At 30.9% G+C, this 14,734-nt stretch overlaps 1 protein-coding gene across 1 annotated transcript in view; it reads right to left on the minus strand.

Annotated features, from left to right (window-relative positions):
* The window catches only part of ROBO1 (roundabout guidance receptor 1), a 1,249,229-nt gene that overhangs the window by 73,637 nt on the left and 1,160,858 nt on the right, over positions 1-14,734 (minus strand). Inside the window, 3 exon segments of the mRNA XM_037833720.1 lie at positions 3,629-3,800; positions 6,072-6,196; positions 10,493-10,501. Coding sequence (XP_037689648.1) covers positions 3,629-3,800; positions 6,072-6,196; positions 10,493-10,501 — 306 coding nt within the window.

Below are 14,734 nucleotides of genomic sequence, written 5' to 3' on the forward strand. Positions count from 1 at the left end.
GTTCTGATTTTACTTCACTTGATTATGTTGGTCATAATCTAAGTCATTACATAGTCTTTACAATCATAATTTATCAGCTGAAATGTATATACGGAACTGTAAGACAATTTTAGATCATTCTAACTATTGGAGACAATAGATATATCATATGCATCAAGGACAGTATTAAGAATTTGGACTTTTGAGAGAGACAACTTAAATTTTGAATTCTGAATCCACCAAGAGTTAGCTGTTCCTTCCTTCCTTCTTTTTTTACCCACTCATTAAAGGATACCTACTGAGCATCTACAACATGACAGACTGGTGATACTGAGTATATATTTAACTTTACTAGATAGATATGGGGAGTACTCTTATGGAACTTAATGTATAATGAGGAATACAGGAAAATGAAAAGAGAAGACAGTATCCTACAGGATGCATACTGTATGGTGGGATTGGGGGCATAGAACCCATATTTTAGGAGTTAGGGAATGCTTCCTGAAAGAAATGAAATTTCAAGTCAGTAGAAGCAGCATGTGCAGAAATCTTAAGGTAAAAGAACAGCATGGCAAGCACAATCTAATTAAGGATGTGAGCAACAGGTTATCCAGAGCTGAGCTTGCAGGGGTTCTGATCATGAAAAGCATCCAAAGCACATTGAGTAATATATTATCCAGAGAGCACTGAGAAACAAAATGCAATAAAGTTTTAGAAATATCCCTGCAAATTTTCTTGAAATTCTAGGATAGCTACAAAAACCCTAGCCACAGTACATTTACTGGTGAAATATTAAATGTTTTCCTCCTGAATTTAGGAACAAGAAAAATGTCCACTATCACTAATTCTACTCATTTTATTGGAGATCACAGACAATGTAGGGCAAGCAAAAGAAATAAAATGTATAAATATTGGAAAGAGGAAATAAAACGAGCCTTATTTGTAATTGACACATTTTGTATATAGAAATTTCAAGATAACCTACCTATGAACTAATAGAAATAATGAGTGGATTTAGCAAATTATTAGATACAAGTTCAATACCCAAAAGTCAATTGTACTTCTAGACATTTGCCTCAAACAATTCAATAAAGAAATTTTTTAAATACCATGTATGATCACATCAAAAATAATAAAATACCGCAGGCATAAATCTGTCAAAAGATGTGCAAGATTTCTACCCCAAAAACTACAAAATATTACTGAGAGATTAAGGAAGAACTAAAAAAACTGAGGGATATATATGGAACATATATCATATTTATGAATTGAAAAACTTAGATTATTAAGAAGTTAACTCTACTAAATTTTTCGATAGTTTAAATGGAATCCAAATAAAAATCTCAGACTTTTTTTTTTGTTTTAGTTTGTATGTGTGTGCATATGTGTGCATGTGCACAGTGTGGAAATTGACAAGTGAATTTTGAAAATTATAGGGAAATGCAGAGGTACCTCTAATAGCAAACTCAGAAGAAGAAAAACAAAATTGAAAGCTTACATTACCAGTTTTTCAGAGTTACTATAAAGTAATAATAATTGAGGCCATGTGTACTGGCATAAACTGATCAGTAGAACAGAATAAAGAGACCAGAAACAGAGCTACACATCTATGGTCACTTGACTTATGATAAAGATATCGTTGGAATTGAATGAAAAAAGGATAGTCTTTTCAATATTGATAAGGTATCCATATGGAATAAAATAAAAAAAAGAATGTTGACCCCTGCCTCACACTGTTTGCAAAAGGTAATTCAAGATAGATTAAAAAACTTAAATCTGAAAGGCAAAACAATAAAGCTTCCAGAAAAAGACAGAAGAATATTTTCAGAGCCTAAAGTAGTTCTTAAACAGGACACTAAAAGCACCAAACATATGAGAAAAATAATAAAGTTATCCTCATTATATTAATTACTTCATCCTTGAAACCATCATTAAAAGAATGTCAGGGAAGAAATATTTGCAATGTATATATCTGACAAAGACTTGTATCTAGACTCTATTAAAAAAACAACAAAGGAGAAATGAGTGCCTATGTTCACCAACATACATGTATAGGAACATTCAGCTGTATTCATAAAAGCCCTAAACTGAAAACAATCCATCAGTAGGAGAGTGGATAAATAAACTGCAGTCTATTTATACAATGGAATACTACACTCCTATAAAAAAGAATGAACTACTCACATATACAAAAAAAAAAAGGATGAATTTCTCAGACATTATTCTGAACAGAAGGCACATACAACAGGCTACTATCTACTGTATGATTTCATTTATCTGAGTTTTCAGAACAGGCAAAACTAATCAATGGTGATAAGAAGTCAGGAAAGTGATTACTTGTGGCAGGGAAAGGCTATGGGCTAGATGTAGTTCTGGAAAAGTTCCATTTCTTGATCTAGGTGGTCATTACATGAATAAATAGTGAAGCTGTATTGGTTTACTCTACTTACTTTATAGTACGCATTTTATACTTCAATTTACAAAATGGAATAAAAGAGGATTTTAGAGACAAAAAAACTCTGTCTAGGGACAATATGAAAGCGGAGTTAGAGAGGAGACAAGAAACAGGGCAGGGACCAGTAGGCTGCTACAGTTTCGGACTACAAATGAATAGGACAAGGAGTTGTAACAGAGATAAAGACAACTTGATTAATTCAAAAAATGATTGGTTATAGAGATAAAGAAGAGTGAGGAGTCAAAGATGGCTTCCAAGGTTTCTAATCAAAGAAGCAACTGCTAGTAGCTTGAATATTTAAATCATTATCTAACGTTTAAAAAAAAAGACAGTAAGATGACTGAATGTATGAAGTTATCCTCTTTTGTTTCCTGTACCATTTTCCTCCTTGAAAAACAGAATATTTCCTTCTTTAAATGCTCTTTCTTTTATTTTTTATAATCGAGAGTGGAAAAATAATTTTGATTGTTCCAAATGAACTTTTTAGAAGAGAAAAGCCACATGATTATTATGTTTCAGTTCTATTTTTAATTTGGAAGGCTTCTTTACTTGTAATACCTTCTTGATTATATATATGTATATCTATCTATTGTAAATACATACATATATACACATTTTTTGTTTGTGTATATATATATACATATATATATATTTTTCCTTCTCCTTTTCTTCTCCTTCTTGTTTACAAATTACCATTACTTTCCATCTTATGGTTGGGAGACTATCTCCATCACTGTGTCTTCATAGTATTCATATATCGTATTAACTGATCATGTTCAGAGGTGTTTATAAGCAGAATAAAGTCACAGTACTAAGAATAAAATTCTGTTCATTATCATGAGTTGATTTTGGATTTATGAACCATTCATCTTATCGCTTTGATTTAAAGGAAAGAAAAGAGATGATAATTTATGCTAGAAGAATATAAAATAACTCTTTGTTTTCCAAAACATAGAAACAGTCCAATGTATATAGCTAGCTATTCAGTATAAAAGTTTGCTTGGACACTTGTTATTCTTTTATGAATCTGACTTGATTCTAGAAATAAGAAATTCAGACAATCATTTTATCAACATCCATTTCAACTTTATACCAAAATAACTGTAAAGGAGGTTAAAAAGTTGGAAATACATATGGCATTCCCTTAAGACTATAGAACAAACTTATATTTGTAAATAAAATTCTCTACTTTACCATCAGTAACTTCCAAGTATGCCTTTGTGATGATACTTCCAGCAACATTTAACGTCTGGCAGATATAATAACCAACATCAGATCGCTGGACATTAGTAATAGTGAGGTCACCAGTCTGGGAGACCGAAAAACGGCTGGATGACTGTGGTGGTTGATATGAGAAAAGCAGATTCTAGAACCCAAAATTTATGGGAAATAATGAAAATATGTTAATTGCTAGTTTCCAATACTTTGTTATATATACACATACAGTTAAAAATATACATATAAACATATATACACATGCAAATTATCTAAATATTCTTCATCATATAGCAAAATATATGGATATGTGCACACATAAATAAACATATACACTATATATAGGGTTTAGTGATCTAACCTTATATGGCTATCATTGTTAGGAACATTTGAAAATTCAAATAAATTCAAAATATTGATGTGAGTTTTTATAACCATCAGTTTTCAAACAACAATAGATATAGAGGAATATTAGGTATCAGTAGAGTAAAAAGTTTTATATGCTTATCCAAAACAAAGACAAAATAATTCTTCATATATACATAAAACTATTAGGATTATAAACATTAAAATCTTCTATATAAAAACAGAAATAATATTTAAACACATTTGACAAATTATTATTAAATCCAAAGATAGCATTTTGGTACCATAACAAGTTTCTCTGTGGGCCTTTTGTCATAAATGTTTAGTGACCTCTACCAAATTAACAACAGTTACATATCTTGTTTCTACTCTTAAATGGTGAGAATATACATTATGGATGTTTTGAAATTCAAATTCTAAACCTAAGAATTCATAATTTCTTCATAAATTTGTCTTAAATATATAAAAGTCAAGAAGAGAGGTGATGTTATTTGGTGGTACAGATTTCTCATTCTGAATAAAAACTGCATGTTTCCAGGTCATCTTATAGGAAGTGTATATTTACACACAAAATAATGCATCATGTCCTTGTATTATATGAAGTAAAGAATATAATTTTTTTTTCCTAACTGAATTAAGTTTGTTTTTTGTTTTTTTTGAAGTTTGGGTACCTTTTATCATGCATAGCTTTATAAAGGCCTAACTAATGTTCTACGCATACATATCCAATGACATAATTTTAAGCAAAAAATGAGTTGCATAATTAAACCAAATCAAAGTAGAATCATAATTTGGAAATTTTATCTGCAGTTTAAATAACTTAAATGAATCATCTAATTGTTACTCTATTAATAAGAATTTCTACTGCATTTACCATTTTTGCTACATACACTTTCTTTTATAATAAACTTCTTATTCTACCTGTTGTATTAAAATGTTTTGTTTCTCCCCGAGTTTAATTTGCCACACAGAAGGGTTCATCCTTTGAGGCCAAATAGAATGTGCTAGAACCAACAAAGACACTGGAATATGAACGCAAATAATGGCCACATATCACAATCAAGTTACTGTTTCCATAGCAAAGTGGAAACAAAAGTGAACTTGATAGCTTTGGCTACAAATGATTTTTGTGTGAAATCAGTAATTACCAGTATATCATTTATAAGAGCACATTAGAAACTAGGGCATGAAATAAAACATCCAAATTTGATTTAAGCAAAAGTAAAAGAAGTCAGGAATACAGTATTAAAAATGAATGAGAATACTCTTTTACAAGCATTAGAAATAAAGGCAACTGTTTTCCTTTACTGAAGATGAGTCATTAAGAGGTGAGAAAAAAGATTATGTTAATAATTATTTTAATGTTTCCTATTTATAAAGTGCATCTGTTTAAAATGTTCTGTTTTCTAAACTGATGTCCAATAGTGAACTTTGAGTTTGTAACAGCATAGAACTCTAGTTTCTAGTTTCATTTTATATAGAAAATCCTGGTTTACAAAACAGAGAGTAGGATTTGGTAGGAAAATATGATCATATGCAATAATTTTCAAAGAATCAGAATATACTGTACTATCTTTAGCATAGTACCTAGTGAAGAAAATTCATCTTGTTTAATAATTCAGAAGAGACTTCAAAATTCTGATGCTTTCAGAGAAATTACAATGTATAATTATCATCTTTTTGCATTAGTTAATCTCTTGTAATATATAGTTCCAGATACCTGAATAATAGAAATAATTAAATTGTGTTGAGAAATAAGAATAGCTTTTTCAAATGTAGCTGAATTAGGAGCAAAGGTAAAACTGACATGATGAAACAAATACTATTCTATACTATTCTGTAAACAACCTTGTATACCATAACTAGCCAGTGAAGATGGCTTTGAGAAAAGAACAATCAAGACAAATCTTTTTCATGGCTGGGTATTTTCTAGGGCACTCAGAGTTTCCTCATGTCTCCTAACATCATAGTAGCATGAGTAAATAACATGTCAGCTTTTCTTCTCATTGTATCTGGCACCCATCTTTTTTGATAAAAAATTAGAAAAAGGTCATACCTGACTCCCCTCTCTCCTCCAAAAAATAGCTGGTTGAGGGTTTCCGGTTGCTTCACACTGAAAAGTTACAGTTCTCCCCAATGCAACAACCTGGTCACGGGGCTTCACAACAAAATGAGGAGGTTCTAAAGGAGAAGAAATATATTATACTGAATCAAAAACACGAAGTTATTTTCCTAATTGAAACAATTTGCTGGTATCCCAAATGCTGCCTTTATTTTACACAACATGCTGTGTACTATAGTTCATAATGTACCAATTCTCACCCTTAACTTGAAGCTCAAGTGCTAAGTGCACATAGTAGAATAGAATCGAGTTATGTGAAGAGGTTTTTATTAGTGACCCTCTAACATTAACATCCATATTAGAAAGAATACTTGAGCTACAATTTGACCCTTTACATTCAAAATATACCTGAAATTTGTATGAACAAATATTATCTTTTCTCATTTAGAGCTGCTTAAGGGTGAAGGTACTTTAATCATATACACAAGGACCCCCTGATGCAGGCAGGCCTTAAAATTACTTTAATTTAACTCAAAAGCTCCTGAAATGCTACCATGCAAATTACAACCATTTACAATCTTCAGGCCAATTACTTGAATAGAAATAAATTTAAAGCAATAGTAGAATCAAATGTCTCCTTCATTTACATAGGCAAGGGCATGTTCAAACAGAATATGTATGGAAATGAAGGCTGATTTGAAACATCTGCTCATCCTGACATTATAAATACTGCCAGCTTTGTCCAAACTGTTTGATTTCTACAGACTTAAATGGCCACTTCATCCAGCAGTAAATAGTGTCAGAAAATTGTGTCAGTTACATTGAGAGCAATGGCAGCTAAAAACATTAGGTGTGCTGATGGAGCCATCCCTGAAAAGAAATGCTTATTTTGAGGCTGTGCTTTGTACTCGGAAAAATGTGTACTGAATTTAAGTCTTTACTTACTGTTTACAGTTTTCTAATTTATTTCTCACCAGCTGCCTGAAACACCTTATTATTCTCCTTTCTTGTCTCAGTTCAGATTGAAAGGAATGTTTCAAGCCAGACATTTAACAATTTTTACAGGATAGGGTTCTTCTGAACCACTTTTTAAGACTTTTCCTTTATTCATAAACTTTGCTTTACAAAGTAGCTTTTGTTACTTATGTCAGTCACTTAGTGTAACTGCTTAAAGAAAATATGAATCAAAAAATGATATTCAGATTATGCCCATAAAGGCCACCACTCTGCTCACAAAAATATGATTTATTTGTTAATGATGCCAGCATTTGAAAGGATAGTTTTCTCTTGTTTAAGATTCCTTGGCCAATTGCATCTATTTTATTATATGTAGATAATATATATATAATATAATATATGATGTATCATATATACATATTTATAAATTTATTAATTTAAGGAAAACACAGCATGGTATGATCCTTACTCTGGGGACTTGAGTATGCAGGTCATAAAGAGGCATTAATAGTTATTTACTATGGATGTTAATTATATATAAATTTACAAAACACTTTTTTTTTAAAAAAAGGAAAAATAAATGACTTGCCTGGTTTCATAATGGCAAGACTTTTTAAGAAAGCACATACTTAAGAAAGTTAGATCGCCTAACTTTCAGATGGGTATGCTTTCTTCTAAACCCCCTTTTTAAATTGAGGTTTAGTAGAAATTATACCATTTGACTAGAAAATTATATGAGACCAGAAAAATCAGGTCAAATGCCTTCAACTGTCTTGTAACTAACAGGGAAGATTAGGGAAGTTAGGGAAGAGAGTTTTTTCAATTTAGTAACATTGAAGTTCTAGTTTACAATTTTTTTAAAAACCGTGATTGTAATTGAGTGGTTTACTCATGAATTTTAGCAAACACTATCATCATCCAGGTATAATAGGCATGTGATCATCACTTGGGGATTTTCCTTCAGTACTCAGCCATACAGGAGCATTCACTTCTTTAGTTTAGGTTTGGAATTTTCTATGTGGAAATCAGACCAAGAAATTGAAAGAGGAGGAGACTGGATGATAAACTAAATCCAGAATAGAGTTTGATTTGTTTCAATAAAGAAAACCAAATGATTTATTAAATGAATGGGAAAATGTGACTTTCCAATATGTGGGGATTTGAGTAGGAAAAAATAAGTGCTCAAACCACTTAGTCAAGTAAAGCCTTCGGGTGGTCTCTTTCCTAAATCTCAGAAGCATGTCTAATAACATGAGCCAGAATCTGATTCTTTTATGAAAAGCCAGTTCTCCTCAAACCTCAAAGACTATTTGGAAAAGAGAGTGCAAACCCCTGCATTAACTACATTTATCCTGCAGCAATCCAGGATAGTTGCCTGGAAAAGAATTTACTATACTTTGTAGGCCTCTTCTTGAGCCAACATCAACAGTGACATCAGCCAGAAGATATGACTTAGAACGATAACTTTTAAAAATCATTTGTCTACCTGTTAAATATGATGTAGGTATAGCTAAGAAAAATGGTTTAAAGATGCCTCTCTCTCCACTCTCATCTATCTAGTTTGAGATAGCAAAATAATGCTACAATCATATACTTGATGTTTATGATGAAATATCAGAATATTTTTGAAGGCTACATTTAAACCTGCTATAATTTAAATACATGCACACACACATACATACACACAGAAAATCATGTTACCAATGTCATGTATGTTCAGTATTAAAAATTTGGAAAATTGGATAAGCAAAGAGAAAATAAAATCTATCCATAAATCTACCATGCAAATTGAATCATACTGTTTTAAAATATTTTTCTACAATACCATTTCAAGGATGGTTTAATAATCCATATAAAGTTTGTCTTAAATTATGTAACAAATTCCTTATTGTATTAAGTTTGGATTGTTTCTAATTTTCACTATTAAAAACAGTAATAATATTAACATCCTCCCACAAGCATATTCAAGATTACTTTCTAGCTGTAATATCGCAGGGTCAGAATATGTGAAGATTCTATATCTTGCATTTAGCAAGTATAGCTAAATTGTCTTCAGGACTGTTTTTATTCACTGACAAATTGCATTTTCTCCAAATGTGAAAAACTTTGAACATTAATACACTTGCCAGACTGAGAATAAAAAGAATCTCCTTTTAAGCGGCATTTTTATATTAATGAGGTTAAGCATTTATCATAACACTTCCTTGTTACTGATATTCCATTTGTTGTGGATATTGTTTTCATTTGCTCGCCATATTTTATTTTTGATTTCTAAGAACTATTGATAGATTAAAGTTCTATCCATTACTAAAATATGCTGTAAATATATATTTTTTTCCATTTTGTCACTAGTCTTTCTAATATACTTATGCATCTTTGTTACTGTAACAGCTTTTTAATGTCAAATATTTCAATCATTTTCTTTTAAGTTTTCTGTGCTTTGTATGATTATTATAAATGCCTGCTCCTGTCCAAATTATATGAATATTCACCTCCATTTTGTCCTGTACTTTTATGTCCTTATTATCTTTATATTTAAATTTTAATCCATCTATATTTTTGTACATGCATTATATAGAAAGTGACTTTTTTCAAATAGCTAGTTATTATATAACCATTACTGAATAATCCTTCCTATCTGTATTTATATGAAATGTGAAACGTAATTTTTTAACTTAAAGAATGGCACCTTAATTCTTTTACTGACAAAGTTATTCCCTGGAATATCACGTAGCATACTCAGGCAAAGTTTCCAAAAATGGTGCTCTAACACTCTAAAATAGTGAATGGACCTTCTGCAAGCTACCGATCATGGAAATGCTTAGAAACCTGATGGCTCTTTGTTCATATGGAGACAGAAGTTTATCAAGGAAACTTTTGATGAACTTTGGATACATCATGGGATTATTTCTTACATAAACCGAGGTGAATCTGACATAGAAATGAAGGTGAGTTCAAACAGTGTTAAGTGAAAGGCCAACAGGACTTTTAATGACTATTACTGAATCATAATTACAAAAATTCAGATAGACATGAATTCATAAACATACCTTGAAGAAAAAAACAAAAGAAAACAAATATCCCAGATGTCTCTGGGATACCTATTTTTTGTTATTGTTTAATCTTAATGAGACAAAAATTGAAATAGTATGCTACCGAAATATGGTCCACAAACTTATTTTATCATTTATTTGAAGAGTGAAGAAATAAAAGGATGCAGATCACACAGCATTTAATAAGACAGAAAGTTAGCAACCCCATTACCTTTACTCTTTGTCACAGTTACCCATACTTCCTGCAGACTTTATTCTGTGCAGTCTGTCTTTGTGGCCAATGACAAGTGAAACATGGAGGCTGACTGGTTGAAGGACATGGAAGGGTATGGATGGAAAAGGGAAGAGAAGTTCCAGTCACAGTGACACGGTGATTAGAAGATGGCCAATAAAATGTCAACTTACCAGACCCAACTAAAACAAGAAAAAGAAAACATGGAATAAATAAAAATAAAGAAACATAAAACAAAACAAACAAAAAAAAATGTAGTAAGATTTGACTTAATGATTCTTCTTTTAAAATAAAATAAAGAACACATTCATATTTGGATATATGACTCATACTGTCTATGAATGAATATTTGTTAGCATTTTATGTATAATCATGAATAATTTAGAAAAAAAGAGAAATGGATCTTAAAATCTTTAGCATGATTAAGAGGCAGAGTGACAATGGATGATAGCTATAAAATTACAAAACACTTTTCAACAACGTTACATTTTGCTACCAGAAGACAGGATTTGATAACTATATATGTAATGGAATTAAAAACACCATAAATCTTAGCTGCTAATACAACATTAGAAATCAAAATCAAGCATCTTAATCAAATGTTAAAAAAGTGTTAAATCCCATAACTCCACTATCAGATTAATTTTTAAAAGGTTCATGCTGTCAAGGATATATTCTGTTAAGCCAGTGCTTCTCAAATTGAATATGCATTCAAATCATCCTTAGGGATCTCGTTAAAATACAGATTCTCATTCTACAGATCAGGGGCGTGGCCTGAGATTTTGCATTTCTAACAAGCAATCAGGTGATGACTACACTGCTGATCTATAACCATATATAGCCATGACTGTATGTTTAGCAGCAAGCTATTAAAAGGTGGTATATTTAAATTCTTGCATGTTTTTAATTAAGACACTTAGAAAAATGTGAATCAATTATGAAAACAGGGAAAGTGTTATAACCCAATCTACAAATCACAATCACAGTACCTGTTTTCAATGCTGAAACACTGCACATTTTAATATGGAAAACTTGAGTCATGCGTATTAAAAATACTTGAAAACGATTGTTTTGTTTGTTTCTTTATATTGGAGACAAAGGTAATTACTGTCAAATGCAGAACATTTTCATAATCTTCCAGTTGACACGTACAGTATATTTTACTCAAATAACTCTCATGTCTTTCAGCAAGCCCAAATTAATTAGACCCTATACACACTACAATAGTTTAAATGAATGAATTATATCAAGGACTGCAGCTATGAAACAGTACATTTACAAAATAAGAAACACAAGTTCCCTTGCATATTTTTATCACACATGCAAATTTTAAAGGTAATTTAGAAACGCTCTAAATTTCCTTCAAAGTGAAATAATTTTCCTTTTTTTTTTTAACTCTAAAGAGGACACTTTAAACACAATTTTTCACTCATTCAGCCTAGAGAGTTAAAAAAAAAACTTTCCCATTTACTCAGGCTTAAATTTTTAGCATCGCTCCCTATGCTATCCAAATTCAAAAAACAAATGAAGTGGATAGAACATAATTACGTTACTTGATACTTCACAGATGAAGTCTTTTTAATGACCAGAAGAAATTTAGGAACTACAAGAGAGAGAACCTGAATTCAAGTGTAGTATAAGAATGTGAAAGGAGAATTTTACTTTGACAACAAAAAGTTGTGGAATTATCTTTTGGGGCAACTGAAAATAAATTGGATCTCATTGACTGAAATAGTTAAAATCAAGACCTATTTTTTAAAGTGAGGGGACTAGAGAAATGATTCTTAAATAATTTCTAGTTATATATTCTTACTAATATAAAATTACTTAAAAGTTTCAAAAATACTCAACATATAAGAAACAAGAAAATTACTGGAATGCAGCTCATTTAAAATACAAAAAGTGCCACCTCTTTGTTTACAGGTTTTAATAGCAATTAAAGCATAGGAGTAGAATCTTTTTATTAATTAATATCCATAGTGTTTAAAATTTCAGGTTAATGCATTTGTATATCATATCAACAGCAAATAATAAATATTTTATAAGCAGTTAAGACCTTAAAAGCTATCTAAGAACATCATCTAACATAGAAGCCTCTAAAATATCAGAGTTTTTTGAGAGCTCCTATCTTGAATGATCATTCAAACTTTTTACAACCATGATTATCAGCAAATTATTCATCTTATCTAGATGAAACCCTAGATAAATTGCCTGTCACAATTTACCCTACCATTTTCATTTGTTCTTTTTTCAGCAAACAAATAAATGCCAATAACATCTTCCATGTAAAATCTTTTTACTCATTTTAAGGAAATTATCATCCCTAACTTTCTCTTCTAAACAATAACTGATAGAAATTTAAGTCTTTCATACATTTCTGCTTTCTCTACATTTTTCTATGGGTCAAGTCGAAGGATTTTCTTTCCTTACCTAGAGCAGTGATCTTTCTATACAGAAAGTAGGGTCTATTATTGTGTGGTTGGTTTAAGTCCAGAAAGAATAAAAGAAAGGCATAATGATTTAGATCCCATTCATTCATTATCCTCTACAGCTCCCTGGTGGTGGGAGGCTTCTCCTACCCGCCTAACTTTTCGCAACTTGTTTTCTTTCTACTTTCAAAGCTCAGGGCATCTCTATTCCACTTCTCTTTTCTCACTAAGGAAGAGGAAAAGCCTTCCTGTCTCCGTCTCCAATAAAACGATAAAACCATAAAATTTTAGAGCTGGAAGTGACCTTAGAACTTATCAGTCTAACACTCTTCTTCTAGATCAAGAAAATGGAGAACATAAATTGTTAAATGCCTTTCTCAAGGTCACAGATGACTAACCAAGTGTTCTTGACTAAATGCAGGACTCTGTATAAACTTTCCTACTAGTTAGTCAGCTCAGGGAGAACCATATGCAACAGGACACAAAATATATTTGAGTATACGTTTAAATGATCCTAAATTGTTTAATCTAAAATCATTACTACTTAGGTATATGAAATTCTTTTAAAAGATGCCTTCATATTAAAAATATTTTAAGTATATTAAGCTATAGTGTAAAAAGTCATGTAAAACTAAAAAGTGATAAGAAAACAGACTCATAGCTTTGGGAAAAAATCCTCTTTTGAGGGGGAAGGCTGCAAAAAATGGGATAAAATTCTAAAGGTGAACCAATTTTAATCATTCCATTACATAAAGTCATTACACATTTAATAAAACAATCATCTTTTTTTGAAACTTGAAAATAAATATTTTTTGACAAAACGCTTTTTAGATAAATACATCAAAATAGGAAGGTAAAATAACTTTTAAAATATATTTGAAGATATTAAAACTCACCGTTTAATTTTTTTTACTATAGCAATACTTCCAGATTACATTCCATTTCTAGTAACAGCTTTAAAATTCTTTATATTAGGGAGATTTGGGAAGGGTTGAGAGATTAGGGAACTCTAGGCTAAACTTATGCAGAAAGGTCAATGTTTTCATCTAGATTGTGTGTTGTGTGTGGTTATTTTTTTTGGATGGTATGCACAGTCTGATATATATAACATACATATAAATTTATGTAGTGCATGTATATAAATTATATAATTATAGAACTTGTTTGTGCCTTTTGAGTCTACAAGATACAAAAGGTTATCTATATAAAATTTGATATACAGATATTATATAACTGATAATTAGATTTTCTTAAAGAAAACAATTGTTTAAAAAGTTGGAAGAATTTAGCTTCCCTCATACATATAAACACATACTAAAACTTAAAATAAGGAACTTTTTCCTCTTTTGAATGACACATCAAAGGGCTCAAATTGTCAAATTATTTCAAAATCTTCTGCATTCTAAAAGTGTACGTTATTCAGACAATAATCTTTAGGCATAAATAAAATAAGAAGACTATTCTTAAGCTAAGAGAGAAAGGAACTAAATTGGAAGGTAGAAGGAAACAAAAGAAGGAAAAAAGGGAAGAGAGAAGAACAAGGAGGAGGAGGACAGAAAGAAGGGAAAAAAAGGAAGAAGGAAAAAGTGATGGGGGGAGACAGAAATGACTCCTCATATCTTTTGTTTGTTATATTTAGGAGACATGAACTAGAAAGACAAATATTTGGGAAAAATTATATGGAAGCTGGAAGAAGAGACTTTTTCCTTTTTTGTCAGAATAAAGTAAGTTAGCTGAACAGAAACTTGTCTTTAGCCTAGGTCTAATCAATACAGGAACCAGCCAGTCTTGATAACTACTTAGGCTAGACAAGAAGATAATGGGCCTAAATGACAGCAGGAACAATTTAGGGAAAGTATAGAGAAGACACAGTTAACAATACAGGTCACTGAACCATGAATTGGTTGCCAGCTGTGATATGTCTAAAGGTCTTTAAAAATGGGTTTTATTTCCATTTTGCTACAATGTTTAGATATAACCCTTTGT

The sequence above is a fragment of the Choloepus didactylus genome, chromosome 1 (genome assembly GCF_015220235.1).
Source record: "Choloepus didactylus isolate mChoDid1 chromosome 1, mChoDid1.pri, whole genome shotgun sequence".
NCBI lineage: Eukaryota > Metazoa > Chordata > Mammalia > Pilosa > Megalonychidae > Choloepus > Choloepus didactylus.